This window comes from Rattus norvegicus, chromosome 10 (assembly GCF_021556685.1).
Source record: "Rattus norvegicus strain SHRSP/BbbUtx chromosome 10, alternate assembly SHRSP_T2T, whole genome shotgun sequence".
Classification (NCBI taxonomy): domain Eukaryota; kingdom Metazoa; phylum Chordata; class Mammalia; order Rodentia; family Muridae; genus Rattus; species Rattus norvegicus.
The window spans coordinates 86,212,460-86,229,179 of NC_141543.1; the positions used below are offsets into that span (position 1 = coordinate 86,212,460).

The window sequence follows — 16,720 nt, forward strand, 5'->3', positions numbered from 1 at the left end:
GCCATTGGGCGATAGGGTGCTAGGTGTTGTGAGTGAGTGGATGGCCCAGCCTGGTGGCATGCTCTGCTCACCAGCTTGGCCAGATCCTGAGGAGTCAGTCCTCACAGGTGCTTTGTGTATGGACATCCCCTCCCCTCCGCAAGGAAGCCAGGCAGCAGTCACATTTCATCTATTTACTGTGGATGTCACTGTCACCATCCCAGCCACTGGGAGGGGCACACGGCTTTAACCCCTGTGTGCGGAGGGCAAGGGTGAGGCATCTGAGATTACAAAACTGGCTATGTACATGGGGCATCCTGGGTTTGAGTCGTCTGTGCACACATAGTGGGCATAGGAAGTCTGGGGTCTAAAGCTCAAGCAGGGATAGGGTGAGCGTAGACTGGGCAGGGGAGGTATACACGTGAGGACATGCCAGGCCAGGAAGCGGCAGAAACATTGCTAAGATCGCCTTGGGGACAGGTTACTCTTAGGCCTTCTCGGTGGGCCTTGGGTGAGAACGGCCACCCATTCTCAAGTTCCCAGTGGCAACTTTAGTGTCCAGAGTGGAGATGGAGAGAGGCTGCAGGATCAGAGACAAGGTTGGACCCCGTTTCCCCAGTCTCTCTCCATCTTTCTTACTACTGACGAAGAAACCAGCCCAATGTGCCTGTACAGGGTGTGGGCATAAGGCAAGCGAGGCAGCCACGTGGGAGACCAGGACTATGCAGGCAGTGAGGGGGACCCAGGGTTTCTGGTAGAAAACAGACAGCTCTGGTCTTGGGAGAAGTGTCTCTGGGGCACCCCTCCAGGTAGAGCCGTCCCCAACCCTCAAGCATCATCACCATGGAGACCAGGCTCCAGGGAAACCCCCTAGGTTTCTCCATAGAGACAGATTGGCACTTAGGGATCGCCACAGATGGGCCACTGCGATTTCTACAAAGACAGATCTGGCCATCGGGGAGACCCAGTTTCACCCCCGTACCCCAGGGGATAGATAGGGAAGTCCCTGTGGTGGCTGGATTCAGAGGTGGCAGCATCCTCCCAGGTGCCAGGAAGAGAAGGCCCCTAGCTGACCCGATACGTCGATGTGTTCTTGGGCTCTGTGCTGGGCACGCACCAGTCACCGGCCTCCTGGATGGTCTGGTAGTGGCGCCAGGCAGACTTGTTGTAGACAGGCAGGCGCTCCACTGAGTCCGTGGACAGGGCCTAGAGAGCACTGCCATCAGCCTCCTGCTTGCCCAGGCCCTGCTTACTGCCCTTCAGTCACCCAGGCCCTGATGGTCTCCATCCCCGGAGTCGTAACTCAAGTCTAAGCCCCATAATCAGACATTATCTGAGACACTGCCCCAGGCCCAGAAAATCCCCTAAAAGGGTCTGAGCCTTCTGTGTCTTGCCCTGGCCCATTCCATGAAGCCGTCCCCTCAAAGGTCAGGGAGGTAAAAAGGATCAAGGGGAGGAGGCTGGGTTGTGTGACCCCTATTAACACCAAGGCACACTTCCTCTCAACTGAAGTTCAAGATCTGTAAGGTCCCCCATCCTTCTAGCCCATGGCTCCTCAGAAGAAGGGGCCTTCCTCGTAGACCTTGGACCCCCTGAAGTTGCCCACCACATTAGTTTAAAGTTACAGCACTCGAGGAGCCAAGGCTCAGCTATGAGTCTGGGGCCAGGAAGGATGAGGGATGGGTAGAGACCTGCTAGCAGCAAGTTTGCCCCCTGGCGGGCCTCACCTTCAGATAGATGACAGCATCTGTCCCAAAGCCCTCCATAGAGAAGAGCTGCAAGTCCCCCTGGAAGTACTTGGCGTAGAGGCGGGAAATGGGGAGTCCATACCCAAAGCCAGCCTACAGAGGGGCCACAGGTCATACAGTGAGTCAGGGATGCTGGACTGAGGACAGGCAGGGGTGGAGAAGGGACATCTCCGAAGCAGATGGGAGTAGGTGGAAGGCAGGGGGACTGCAGAGGAAGCAGGGAGAGACAGGAGAGGTCTACCCAGAGGTCTGGGTGGTTAAAAGCTCCTTAGAGTCCATTCCCTAAGCTCAGGACCGCCTGTTTCACAGGAGCAGGGACAGAGGTGACAGCAACTAGCAATGATGTGGAGAACGAGGAGAGAGGACTGAAGACACATGACAGCTCAGCAGATGGGCAGATGATCAGCAGGCGGGGGGGCTATTAGCAAGCGGGGAGATGGGTGGCCATAGAGTCGAAACAGGAGACTGTTGTCACACAGCCATGTGGGGTGGGGGGTAGTATGCTTGGGAGTTGAAAAAGCAGGAGTCAGAGGACGGGAAGAAGCCGTCTCACCAGCGGGGTACCCCCAGTGCCAGGCTGGGGTGTAGGAGCTGTAGAGTACATGTAGCTGAAGAGCCTCTCGATCTTCCTCAAGGGGACACCCCCGCCTCGGTCACTCATCTGGGAGACAAGGGGCATGTGAGAGACCCTCCAAGGTTATCCGCTCCACTCCTCACTCCACCCCTCACTCCACCCCCACCTCCCGTGGCCGAGTCAAGGCTCACATACTTTGATGGACAGATCTTCTTCACCGAGGGCCACCATGATTTTGATGGGAGGGAGAGTGAGGCTGGACTCGTGGCTTTCCACTGTGGCCCGCATGGCATTCTGGGAAGGGAGTGAAGGATGAGGTAGTGAAGAGAAGCCAGCCCCAAAGGTGCTCCTGAAGTTGAGGGCCAAGGGCTGACCCTGCCCAGCCTCCCCTGAGAAGGGCGGCCCTCTTACCTTGAAGAGTTCAAAGAGCATGTGGTAGAGGTGGGAGGGGACGTAGACCATGTGAATGGGCTGGGTGGCGTTGGTGGCTGTGGGAATGAAGACCAAGGGCAGGAGTATACAGCAAGGTCACCATCCACAAACTTATCTACAGTGCGATCCTGCACTCTTATTCCTTCAGAGCAGACCTTTCTTCGCTCTCTCCACAGCTGTACCTAACCTAGTGGCTGCACCCCTTCCAACCCTTGGAAGGACAAGCTCAGCCCTGCTTCTTCCTTCCAGCTGCATTCGAGGCCCGGGAGTGGGTACCACTTCTGACCGCCCCAAACCATCTCTTGATGACACTGATGGTTCTTGGGTTCTGGGGAGGTATCCCATCACTCGTCACTCTCCATAGTCCGGCCCTGTCCCTCCTGTCACTTCAGAGCTTTTTGAATTAGCTTGTGTATTTGCATGTTCAGTGGTCACCTATCACAGGTCCCAACTCCCTAGCACCAAGAATGTACCCTCTGCGAGGACAGGAGCCTTGGCTGTCTTCTTTACATGATGCACATGCCAAATGGTGAGCAGTTATCCAACAAATTAATAACACAGAGTAGCTCCTCTCTAGGGGAGCTACTAGGGGTAAACAAGACTTGGGGAGCACAGCTCCCCTACTCTGGCCTGTCTGCATTGCTCTGAAACACATGCATGGGTACACACACACATACATGTACACACACATACATATATACACATATATACATATACACACACATACACACATGTATGTACAAACATACACACATGTACATACACAGTATGTACACGTACACACACACACACACACACACACACACACACACACTCATTTGCTTACCATTGACTTCCTGGATCTCCAGGTCAGGGGAAGCCATGTAATACTTGTCACACAGGAGCTTAGCCATGTCGTAGGCATCTGAGAGAAGACAGGACCACTCAGGTTAAAGGTAAGGCTGACAGCAGCAGTCCCTTTTGCACTGACTTTAGACATCACCAACATGAAATCCATGGGGACATGGCCCCCCACCACTGGGAATGGCTGACCTGGGTGCTCTGACCTGGTTATCTAGGAGGGGTCCCTGGGGCTCCTTCATGGGCCAGGCCTATGGTGGGGAGCTCACCTTTCACCACATCAGACACGCTGCAGTTGGGATCAATGCTGCCAATGTGTTTGGGGTGGGCTGGGTTGGTGCTGCCATCAAAGATGAGGGCTGTGGGCAGAGGGAAAGGCACTGCTGGCTAGCTCACAGGAGCTAGTCCTCCCTCTTCCTAAACACCCCGCCCTTCACCTCATCTGTAGTTCTCTGCATGTTCTGTGCTAACTGTGCTCCCCAAGTCTTGTCCCCCCCTAACTCAGGCCTTCCAGAGCCTCTGCACCCTACAGCAGTCTTTCCATAGGCTTCTCCCACATCATACCCTGTTAAGTGTGTGTGTGTGTGTGTGTGTGTGTGTATGTATGTATGTATATGTGTATATGTGTGTATGTATATAAGTGTGTGTATATGTGTATGTATGTGTATGTATATATGTGTACATGTGTATACGTGTGTATGTATATATACATGTATGTGTGTATATGTATATATGTGTGTGCATGCATATGTGCATATGTATACGTGTATGTGCATATGTGTATATGTGTGTATATGTGTATGTATGTATATGTGTGTGTATATATATGTGTGTGTATATGTGTGTATGTGTGTATATGTGTATGTATATATGTGTGTATATGTATGTGTGTATATATGTGCGTATGTGTGTGTATGTATGTGTGTGTGTGTGTATATGTATGTATTTTCGTGACAGGGTTTCTCTGTATAATAGTCCTGGCTGTTCTGGAACTCGTTTTGTAGACCAGACTGGCCTTGAACTCACAAACATCGGCTTGCTTCTCCCTCCCAAGTGTTAGGATTTAAGGCATGCAGCACTATACCCAGCTTTAAGTGTACACTTTGCTTTCACACAATACTAGAAGCTTCCACCAGCTTGCTTTTCTTTTTTTTTTTTTTTTTTTTTTTTTGGTTCTTTTTTTTCGGAGCTGGGGACCGAACCCAGGGCCTTGCGCTTCCTAGGTAAGCGCTCTACCACTGAGCTAAATCCCCAGCCCCAGCTTGCTTTTCTTTGAACATAAAGAACTCACATAACTTACGGTGGCTATGCTTTGTCAATCAGCATAGAAAACTCTGAATAGGAACGGCAAACAATAAACTGTTTTTTAATACAATGGAGTTTTAATGTTTTGGGTGTGGGTGTGGGTGGGTGGGGGATAACGTGTCAATGCCTGGCAAGATGGCTCAGTGGGTAAAGATGCTTGCAGCCAAGCCTGACAACTTGAGTTCAATCCCCAAGGCCCAGATGATGGAAGGAGAGTATGAACTGCAGGATGTTCTCTGACCACCACATGTGCATAAATAAATACATACAATAGTGAAACTGTTTCAACATATTTTACACTTACAAATATTTAAAACAATGTATTTCAACCCAATGTTGCACTCTGACTTTACTTTGGGAGCCAGTTACTTTTTAAAATGTTTATTTACTTTTTTTTGAGGTTGGCCTCAAACATACGATTCTCCTGCCTCAGCTTCCCAAGTGCTAAGATTATGGGTATATGCTACCACACCTGACTTAAGCCACACCCGTCAGTTCCTGAATGCCACTCAGACCTCTGGACACAGTGGCTGAAGTGGGGACCCCTGCTTTCTTGTCCTGCCAGGGCCCCCTGCCCTCTCCGAAGCAGCCAGAACTCACTGTGCTGGTTAATGAGCATGCGGATAGAGATGCGGCTGAGGTAGAAGCGGTCCAAAAAGTACTGGATGTTCTGGTTGGAGACTGGGTCATCACCATAGGTGTCCTTGTACTCCAACACTCCCTGTGCCATGGTGGGCACTACGTCATTGTGCCGGTTCCGGATGGTGACCAGGGCATCAGTGAACCTTCAGAGAAGGCAGACATTTGCCTCTCCCCAGTCTCAGGCTTGGGGACACCCCGGTTCTCCTTTATTCCTAATGGCCTATCAGTGCCTTCATTTTCTCTATCCTTCCCAGCCCCACAGACACACAGCGCTCACCCACCTGAAGCCCACCCCTACAGTCCCAGCTGTCCAGCCACCTTCCTGTTTATAGCTAAAGCTCTTGGTTCCTCTGACGGTTTGTTCCTGAGGGCAGGGTTCCCCCACATCCTCTTGGCATGCTGATATGCTGACAATTACCATCGTCATCTCTTCCAGCAGACCTGGCTTTCCCAGAAGTAGCCTGTCTTCCCCCTTTCTTGGCATATCCCTGAAGGCATAGCCTTTTCCTGTACCCAGCTGGCATTTCATCCTTGGGGCCCTGACCAAGACGTCCTTGCCTGCACCTGCCTTCTTGTCCCTAAAGAGGATGCTCACTCACTGGCTTAGGGTCCGGTGGTCCTCGGGGTCCTTGTCCAGGAATTCCATGATGTCCAGCAGACTCTGGACATACCTGTGTGAAAGCAGAGGGGTCTGTGAGCTCAGCTGAGACTACACAATGCTCCCTCTCACCCCCTCAGAGGCACACAGAGCTGAACTGGCTGACAATCAACACCCCATTTCACCTGCTCTGGGTCTCCCCGACACCCTGGTAAGTTGTATAAGGAAACCTCGAATTTGCTAGTTCCCCCAATGGTGCATGTCTTTGCTTCAGAACCCCATTAACAGCAACCTTATGAGGTACCAGAAATCACTCCCACCTAGAAGCTGGAAGAACAGGGGGCCGAGGCCCAACTGCCCCACAGGCCACAGTAACAGAGGGCTCAGACCTGCCGTGCTGAGCCCCTTTTCCCACAAAGATCTTAGTGTCTCTCATAGGGGTCTGAGGTTTTAGTAGACAATGGGTGCCGCTGCAGGCTAGCTGCTGGCACAGGACCCTGCCTAGGGAACCCTAGTTTTAAAAGGTGAGTAGGTGTGGCCATGGCGGGCACTCCCTGTGCCTCGGATAGGACCAGGGATGCTCATTCTACCCTGCAAAGCCAATGAGCAGGGTGGGTGAGCCCTGCTGTCTGTTTCAACTCTAGGCCTGGTGGGAGGGGCAATCTCCTCACCAACTAGGAAAAGTTAATGAATAAACAACATGGGGCTTGTGCACTGAGCTTCTGCATGTGAGGTAAGTCTGCCCGAGGCTGTAGATGGTGCCAATCTGGTGTCACTGTCCCTTTGCCTGACTGAGTCATGACCTTAGTTTCTCCCACAGACATGCTCCGCCTGTATCTTGTTCTAGAACTGTGAAAGTACCAGCCTTCTTCCGTTCCCTGTGGCAGAAACACTTCTGGCCTGAGGACTGGAAGGGCTGCCTAGAATCCTGTCATGGAGAGCTCCCGAGGCCCAGCGGTTTCTCTAGCAGAGACACTAGGTTAGGACCTATTCCAAAGCACCCAGAGCTCTGAGAAGAGAGGGAGGAATGAGCCCGGAGCGGTGCCCAGCCGGGTGGGAGTACAGCAAAGCCTTGCGGTTCTCCAGAACTCCTGCCTCTAACAGGGCTGCCGCTGCTCCGGATCTCACCACCACCTCCGCCTCTGTGTAGAATGCCTTTCTCTCTGTATCCCATAAGTGCTCTTTTGCTGGTTCTGCTGGGTTCAGTGTGGCCCTGGGTTAGATATGCAACTTCTTGTTTCCTCACTAGGACAGGTGGGGAGTTCTTATCCCTATCTCTCATTGTGCAGTGAACACTCTGAACGCTGGCCCCTCAAAACCTGTCACCAGCCAAGCACACCCACTCAGCTCACTACTGCCTTGCTTTAGGCTATTCCCCACTGGGAGCAAGAACAGGCTTGGTCTGGGGCTCCTTCCTGGCTTTCCCAGCCAGAACCTAACACAGTACCCATGTGAGTTGCTCTTTTTGCTGACTAGCTAAGGATAGGATCAGTGAAGAAACCAGCTTCCTGACAGACTGCCTTCCCCACTGCCCAGAGGCATCAGGAGTACCTCAGTCTCCTTAGAGAGGCATGGCAACTGATGTTCACTGAGCTACTTCTAGGGCCTGACCACTGCTGCTACCTGGGCTCGGAGACCCACACAGGGCCTTTAATCACAAATGGCCGAAGGGGCTTTGAGGGAGTGGGGGACTTGGGAGAGAGGCTACAAGTGAATGTGGGGAGGAGGCAAGGGGAGAGGAGGGAGCAGTTGGAGGGTGAGCCACATGACCCCTTCTCAAGATCCATGGTGGGGGGCAGGGAGACGGAAGGGTCAGAAGTAAGAGGTTCAGTGCATGCCCACAGGTCGTGGGTGTGAGTGAGCCCTGCTGTCTGATCCACCTCTAGGCCTGGGGGGAGGGGGAAAGATTCTCAGACGAAGGAGGCTCCGTGCTCGGCCAGAGTAGAAATGATCAGGGTCCCAGCTCTGAAGCCCAAGGCAGGGCTGTACAGTGAACTTACAAGAGAGGTAGAACTGGTTACATGGCCACTGACATGGAACAAAGGCCACCTGGGTATGTTGACAAAAGTAGTACTGTTGGAGTTGCTGAGGGGACTGGAGACTCGCATCCCTGCCTGTCCCTCAAAGGGCCATTTCCACGGGGGAATAAGGCTGGGTATATTCTTGGTTCTTCAGGGAAGAACATGGGAGGTTTTGCTCAGGAGCCTTTGCCCTAGCCCTGAGGTACCCGTAGGCCTTCTATGTCACTCTAGATTATAGCTGGATCCTCCAGAGAGAGACACTTGGGTGGGGTTATGCTGGCCCTGGGGTAGCCCCTCTAAGAACCAGGCTAAGGGCACAGTATGTGCCCAGGTTGAGACGGGGAGGCTTAGGGTCTAACTTACTCCCCTCCTTAGTGTTTCCAATGCCCCAAGAAAACACAGAGACACACAGCCACTCCCTAGCCAATACCCTCCAGGGAGTGGAATGCAGGCCTGAGGGGAGAGGCAGGCAGTAGAACTAGGAGAGAGAGGAGGGCATGCGGCCACCTGCAAGCCCTGTGTGGGAGTAGAGAAACGGCTGAGCCAGAGCCACGGGAGTAAGTGTGTGTGTGAAGAGTATACGTCTGTGGGTGTGTACCAGCATCGACAGCTGCTGAGGACAACGGTGTGAACCAGACCGCAGTCAGGGGAGGAGGGTGGCTACTAGCATGAAGGGAGAGGGCAGACATATCCCACATCTGGAGTTACTCTGTGAATGGGCAGCAGGCTTGGGTTTGGACACTGGCTGTTCACTGAAGGCCACTGAGATGTTCCAGCCCAACTGCAAAATGAGGTTCGCACCCGGAAGCTCGGGTCAGGTAGGGCTTAGCTTTAAAATCTCCTGGGGATCACTCCCTGTGAGACTACTGGACCAGGTGTGCTGGGGGACTGAGAGCCAGGCTAGTTCAATGCAGGCTCTACCTCTTGGCTTGCGGGGTGGGAGTGGGGCTCTTCACAGGCAGGGCCTGGGGTCCACATACCTTGTGGACAAACCAGGGGGGAGGATGTACACACACACACACACACACACACACACACCTGCTGAATCATCTGCTCCCACACACCCCTTACAACTCTACAAAACCCGGTGACGAGAATGGCTCACTGGCTGTGTCTGGGGAAGCACCGGCAACCTGCCCACGCCTCTTCAGGTGGTCTTCCTCTTGAGAGGGTCCACTGGATACCCCTGTGCACCCTGGAAGCACTAGGGGACATCCCATTCTGTAGGTGAGCCCTACTTACCCAGACTTGCATGGGAATGCGGAAGCCATTGCCCTGCGGCATAACCCATACAAAGCCTTCTTCCTGGTTCTCAAATGCAGCCTCCACAACGCAAAGCCTGGACCTGAATCCCAGATCCACCAGGACTCCCTAACCAACCTCAGCCAAGATTCTCCACTTCCTGAGCCTCCATTTGCCCTGAAGATGAGGAGATCCACTTGGAGGGGAAATCATAAAAGATTGCAGGACCATCTGAGTTAGCAAACACAGTGGCCCCTGACACTCCACAAGCCCTCAGGTGTGTTAGTCTTTGTATGTGTGTGTGGGGGAGGGGGTCTACCCCCTCTGTTCTCATTGCTGCACAGCCTCTGAGACTCTGACAAAACTGTGTCACCTTTGACCTGCAGGTATAGCTACCCAGAAGCATGGAGCTAAGGCTGGTACTGTTCTTGACATGTGTGCTGGCTAGTTTTATGTCATGTTGACACAAACAAGGGTCATCAAAGAGGAGGGCTCCTCAAATGAGAAAACACTTCCGGAACACTGGACTGTAGGGAATCCGGTAGAGCATTTTCCTCATTAGCGGTTGATGCAGGAGGGTCTAGGCCATTTGGGTAGCCCCAGCCCTGGGCTGATGCTCCTGGATCCTATAAGAAAGCAAGCTGAGAGTGCCATGGGAAGCAATCCAGTACTGACTTCCTTTAGTGATAGAGTAGGATATGAAAGTATACACCAAATTTCCTCTTCATGCTTTTGGTCATGGTCCCAGCAATGGTAACCCTAACAAAGACAATGTGTTTCATACTGCCCAGTAATATAGGACCCTGAGAAACAGCATACAGTGAGACTTCACTATACTGGCCAGGAAGCTGAGCCCAGGAAAGGCCTATTGCTCTGCGGGGTTACCTATCAAGACTCTAGGTCATGTATATCACACACATGCTGCTGCCAAGCCTAGGGGGCAGCCCCAACTTCCAGTAACCCCCAAACTATGGCCCCAGTTACCCCAAGTCTGAGCAGCTAAGAGTGGATCCGGTTTCTTTTGAACTGGGAATTCGTCAGTTCGAGCGCCAGCCCAGGCCTTTAACACTCCATTAACTATGCTGTGTACTAACTACTGTTCAGCCAACAGCTCCCCCACTCTGCACACCTCTCGCCCACGTCCCCAAGTTGAGGTTCTGCTTGCTAGCCATCACTCAGGCTAGTGGCTCTCTGCCCAGGCTCCCCATGAAGTCCCTTTCATGAAGGCCTTGCCCAGCTCCACCACTCCACCATCCCATCCCCCTTGAGTTTATCCTAGAAGAAAACTGCACTCGCTCATCGAAAAACACCCAGTCCTGCTAGCAAGTCCTTCCTGTTCTGCCATTTTAGCTTCCCTTGCGGTGGCTGAGACACACTGGCTCTGCAAACCCCCTCAGCGGCGCTCTTTAGTGTGTCAGGATGACCGACCACCCCTCGGCATGCTCGCCTGCATGCTGAATCATCCGCCAGGGAAGTGTTTTCTCTGATCTACCCTCTGCTGTGCCCTGGCATTCCTCCCAAGCTTGGAGGGGAGAATAAGTCAAACAAGCTTCCCTGTCACAGACGGGAGTCCAGCAGCCCCTGCCCCCCTCTGACCCTCCACTTGTCAAGCTCCCTGGCTGTCTCAGAACAGTTTCTTGGGAGGGGTCTGAGAAATCTTGTCATGAAGTCAGGGACCAGCTGGTGAGTCAGCCGAGCCAGTCAGCCGGACAGACTGGAGGAGGGCTGGGAGAACAGATGGTACCTCTTGTTTCCTCCCCCAAAGCCCTGCCACCCTGTGGGAAGACACACAGACTGGCTCGGAGGTCTTGGACCTCCTAGTGCAGGGCTCAGTGACAGGTAACTTAGTTGGGCCACCTGAAATTCAAACCCTGCTCTCCACCCACCCCTCACCTTCTCAGGTCTATTCATAGCTCCCCCTTTCTAGCTACGAGTATCCAAGCCCTTCTGTGTATTCTTTTCAGTTTTCTCATGTGTTTTGTCTTCAAACAAGTTTCACTATGTTGCCTAGGCTGGTCTTGAACACTTGAATTCATTATCCTCCTGCTTCAACCTGCCAACCACTTAGGAAGGCAGGAATTGTCTCCACCCTGCTTAGTTTTCTTCATGACGTCAGTTAGCATGCACTGCACACCTAAATGTACCTGGCCTGGTGTGCACAAGCCTATCCTTACTGGAACCCATCTCTCTAGAATAAACCAGGGAGAGACATATCCACGCACAGACACAATGCTGGAAGACAATCAAAAACACCACAGGACACCCTAGAAGGGGTTGGTGTGAAGGAGAGTAATGGTGGACACATCCATATATGCTTTTGTGTTTTACAAAACGAACATGTTACACTTCTGTAAGTGGGAGACGTCATAATCAATGTCATTTCATTAAAAAAAAAAATGGAACCTTCCCTGATCATGACTTCTTCACATGTTTGCACTGGGTTTTGTTTAGCCCGTGTTGGTAGTCTCCCAGGGATGCCTTGGGCTCCTTGTGGGAAACTGCTGCTGTCTTTGTGTTTGTTTGTGTGTGTGATATTGAGACTTGAACACAGGGTCTCGTCTATACCAGGCAACTGTCTTACCACTGAGCTATCGTCAGTCCTTTATTTGTTTGGAGACAGAGTCTCACTAAGTTCCTCAGGCTGGCCTTACAATTATGATTGTCCAACCTCAGCCTCTGAGCTGGGATGACAAGCCAGCACCACTTGTACTGACTGCCTAATCTATTGTTTCAGCTGCTGAGGAACAGCCCAGGGCAAAGGCAGCTTTTACCACTGAGCTTAGACATGGGACAACGTCGGGCCCACGGGTACGTCACAAGCTCCCAAGCCTCAGTCATTCCACATTGCAAATCCTGAGGACTAGCTTCTTGCCCAGTTGTCACAAAAGTCTATTGACGATCAGCCAGGGACATGCCCAGTGACAGATTCGCCTTTGTTTATGTTTTCAGTCAGGCTCTCGGCTAGTGGCCTCCAGTTACTCAGCTCTGTGCCTACGGCTACCTGTAATAGACTTTTGATCCTTGCCCTCTGAACTCTTAGGGAAGGGACTGTGTTGTCTGCTTTTAACTGAGGGTTTCTTCAACACTCAAGACAGATTTTCCACTTGGATAGCTGAATCTTCACCTTTTTCCCCCTCGTTTTCCCAAGTTACTTCGGCAAACAGGAGCATGGGCTCCAGGAACGGGCCATGGATTACTGCTGATGTGAGCAGGACTTTTGCTCTTGACCATGAAAGCTGCGCTCTCTTGGATGGACCCTAAGTTCAGAAAGTGAGACCAGACTGAACTTAACCTTTGTCCCTGTACAAGCAAAGGATTTCCATGTGACCTGGGTAACTCTCCAGCCTCTGGGGGCCCCCGGCGCCTCGCCTCTGTCCTAGCTTCTGACACAAGAACGGAGGAGGAACATGGTGAGGATGGAGGGGTGGTGGTATGTGAGGGGCCTCACCAGCTCTGCACCAGTTGCACTGAGGGGGTGCTCAGCACCCGGTCAGGAAGCAGGTTGATCTCTTTCATGATGTTGGCCAGGCGCACGGGCAGCTCCTGCCGGAGGAAGGTGAATGAAGTTTTCTCGCAGGCATTGCTGGATCCTGAGGATGGCAAAGAGGTCAATCAATGGCTGCAAACCATGGGAACAGTCGTACAGGTGGAGACTGGGCAGGGGGAAATGACCATGTGACCTATCTGTGGCACACAGCAAGGCAGCCTCCTAGCACCGCAGGGCTTGAGCCTTCTTCCCCAGACATCCTACCACCCGGATGCCACTTAAGGAACAAAATGTATCACTCGCTGACCCTCAATTAAAACCCTGTTTGTTTTTAACCAGGGAAACAAGATGTTCCTGGGGTTCACTCGGAACTGTTCTGGCCCAATTCACCCCACTTCCCATCTCTCTAGGTAGGCACTCATCCTAGGGGACTGGCCCAGGGCGCAGAGGTACCTACGAACGCCTCCTCTCCTTGGGGTGCTAGGACTAGGTTCCCAAGACTGTAGGAATTCAGTATCAACCCTAAAGCAGGCCATCTGAGGAAACAGATGAATGCCAACATAGAATTGGCTATGTTAATGACCATCTGTGAGGCAAATGGGGACCTTGGTCCAGGGTCAAGATTAATAGGCAGTAGAGGAATGAGTAGTGTCAGTCTAGAGACGGGAGACCTAGGACCAAAACAAGGCCTTACTTCTGAGACTTACTGTGTGTCATCATCAGTTTTTCCCATACAGGCAGATCAGACTACTGCAAGCCCCTTCTAGCTGTGGCACTTTTCTGGGTCCTGGAGTGGGCCCTAGAGGATATCCTACACAAGCAACGCTCACAACGCTAACTGAACAGGGAGACACAAAGGCCCATCCTGGAAAACAGGTGCCCAAGTTTTGCCTGCCATTTCCCTGTCCTCCTGCCTGTGACACAGCCAACTCTTGAAAGACCTGGGCCCACTCCTGATCCCCAGCTGGCACCATGGGAATGCCATGTAGACAGACAGGGCCACACAATGTCTCTATCCACCACTTGGCACAACCCCAAAGCCACCTCAACCCTCAGAACAGAGTGGGTGATCTTCAGAAACGCAGGGATAGCCACGGGAGGGTGCAAGCCACCTGACTACCTCATGGTAAGTTGGGCTTTGCCCAGTTAGGAACTGCTGCCAGGGCAGAACAGATTTGATCTTCAAGTGTCCTTGCCCAGTGGGCAGCTGCAGTGGGTGGAGGATCACCAGTTGGGGAGCTCCTCTTGTTAGCACCTCCTACTCAAGGAGCCCCCTTCCCGCCAGCCTAGGCATTTCTCCCTTGCTCTGTTCAAAAGTACCCCACCCTTCGTGCACAGCACAGGTCTTCCGGATGACTGAATCTCTTTAGCATTCCCAGCACCATGTCCCCTGTTTACTCCTGGCCGCCCACTCTCAGTGGCCGAGATCCCCCACTAACTCTCTCATGCGGTCCTATACCTTCACTGCCTCTTACTCTCCACGATCCTTCGCAACGCTTTCTCCGCGCCCCCATTCTTAGTTAACTGTGAAGGGGCACTCTTAACTCTTTGTGGGCAGCCAAGCTTGCCTGGCTGTTTACCCATTCCTGTCCATACTCTTCCAAGCCAACCCTCCTGTCACCCAGGACCTCTTCCTCGGACGTTAACCTCTCATTGCCAGGGTCTCCTTCCCCGCGCCCACCGTCCCCGGTGCCCGCCTACGCCGACTCCGTACCGAAGTCTAGAAACTGCTTCATGGACAGCGGGGACGGGGAGAACTTGCTGAAGTGCTCGATGTACTTGGGCGCCCCTGCCAGGGACGCATTCTTCAACAGCGCCCGGAACCAGCGCATGGCGACGACGCCTGCGGCTCGGGCTTGGCTCCCGCTGCTGTCCCGGAGCTGGAGGTGCTGGCACCGGCCCTCCGCACGGCCAAGCACAGCCGGGAGACCAGCTTCGGCCGCCTCCTCCCTACCCTTGCCCTGGCGGTGCCTCCAACGTCTAGCCAATCGGCTTGTCCCGGCGCCTCGACGTCGCCAATGGTCGCGCACAAACAACTCCAGGAGAGCCAATAGCCTTGCGCTTCGACACGTGGCTCCCCTCGGGGCCCACCCCCTTAACCGTGAAGGTGCTGGAGACGGCCTGTTGTTTTCCTGGGTTATGCTAAAGTCCCGCCTCCTGTCGCCAACTACCATAGACCTCTTAGGGGCGAGTCCTGGGTTAACCCCTTCTTCCCCAGAGCCCCGCTAAGCACTTCGTTTGACCTACTCTTGCTTTTCCCTGGTTCATTCCCTGTCTCCTTTAACCCTCCCTTCCCTGCCTTGTCCCTTTCCTAAAGGCACCTGTTTGACCTGACAACCTGCTTACCTGTTCTGCCATAGGGGCTCATAGTGGTTTCTCACTCCTATGATGGACCCTGAATGAACACTTGTAAAATCTGGAACCAGGATGCAAGCTTATAATAAGCTATCCTATATGCGTGCAACCCGCTGACTTCCATAATATACTAGAGGCCCAGGAAAAGGTGGCGTTTTCTTTTTTCTTTTCTCTTCTTTTCTTTCCTTTTCTTTTTGTTCCTCGTGAAAAACATCCAAAAATTAGGGTGGGAGTGTAGTTCAGAGGGCGTGGCACCTGTTCAGTGAGCATGAAGCCCTGTATTGATCTTCGGTTCTTGAAAAACAACAACAAAAACAGCCGGAGCTAAACCCCTCAGGACTGGCAGAGGCGGAGGCATGAGCTAATTTTAGGAAGTTCCATTTCATTATTACCTAGTTCGTTTGACTGAGTATAAAACCTTGCGCGTCTTACACAACCACCTGAGAAGGCAACCTTCTGTGCACCTAGCCTAAGATGACAACTGTCTGTGCCTCTGGCTTCCTTATTTATTGCAAGTCCCCAGGAGCTAAGGCATCTTACAAGCTTGGGAGCCTAGCCCACTCTTTCTAGCAGGTCCCTGCCTCCTTCCTGCGAAATGTCATGCGCCCTCTTTTGGTAAAACTTGGTATGTTCCCCACTCTCTGGGCTTTCAAAGATTTCTTGGGTTTTTTTTTTTTTAACTATTGGTTATTCAGTGGTTTACCGGCCTTTACCACATCCCCGCGAAGCACAGGCAGGGTCAAGGCTTGGCTTAGTAGAGCCTGGTGCTGCTCTTGGAGGCTAAGGCAGGAGGAGTTCTGGGAGTTCTGTTCAAGGCCTGCCTGAGGTAATGTGAGTTCAAGTACAGCCTGAGTACTTTAATAAGCTCTTTTCTCAAAAAGGGAGAGGAGGTGGGGTTGGGCTGGTAGTAACTCAATGAATGTTTTCCTAGAATGTGCAAGACTATAGGTTTGATCCCCAATCACAACACACACACACACACACACACACACACACACACACACACACTGCAAGTTATAACAGAATATAACTGTAACCACAAAACAAGAACTCACCATGGAAGGCATAATGCTGTGTGCTAGGCACTGTTTGCCTGGATTATTATATATTTTCCTCCCTCTTATAGACAGGAAAATAGAGTTGGCAAGCACTCTCTACTACAAACCTGACCTTGTTGGTTCCCTACTCAGAGCCTTAAAAAAAAATATTGGTATATCTTTAATCCCGGGCAGAGGTAGGAAGGTCTCAGAGTTCAAGGCCAGTCTGGTCTACAGAGTGAGTTCCAGGACAGCCAGGGCTACACAGAGAAACCCTGTCTTTAAAATAATAATAATAATAATAATAATAATAATAATAATAATAATAATAATAAATTTTTAAAAAGGAGCTACAATCTGTATGTACGTGTACCCGAGTGAGTCTTTGTATACCACAAGCATGCAGGTTAGAGGGCATCTGATTGCCTGGGATTGGAGTTATGGGTGGTTATGAGCTGCC

The 16,720-nt window shown here is 52.2% G+C and overlaps 1 protein-coding gene and 1 long non-coding RNA gene across 5 annotated transcripts; one reads left to right on the plus strand and one right to left on the minus strand.

Annotated features, from left to right (window-relative positions):
- Positions 1-158: 158 nt before the first annotated feature.
- Positions 159-14,799, minus strand: Pdk2 (pyruvate dehydrogenase kinase 2). 4 transcript variants are annotated; one of them, XR_015631100.1, is made up of 12 exons: positions 14,583-14,799; positions 12,830-12,971; positions 6,120-6,191; positions 5,479-5,663; positions 3,843-3,932; positions 3,560-3,637; positions 2,713-2,789; positions 2,497-2,595; positions 2,281-2,388; positions 1,707-1,820; positions 634-1,185; positions 159-559 (listed from the first exon to the last, which is right to left on the minus strand). XR_015631100.1 is itself a non-coding variant. In XM_087574611.1 (11 exons), exons 1-11 carry the CDS (start codon positions 14,698-14,700, stop codon positions 1,100-1,102), a joined length of 1,179 nt encoding a protein of 392 aa, XP_087430737.1. In that variant the 5' UTR covers positions 14,701-14,799; the 3' UTR covers positions 159-1,099.
- LOC120095177 (uncharacterized) lies at positions 12,460-15,369 on the plus strand. The gene is made up of 3 exons (XR_015632002.1): positions 12,460-12,791; positions 13,592-13,994; positions 14,529-15,369. It is a non-coding gene; the product is annotated as an uncharacterized LOC120095177 (long non-coding RNA).
- The last annotated feature ends 1,351 nt before the right edge of the window (positions 15,370-16,720 follow it).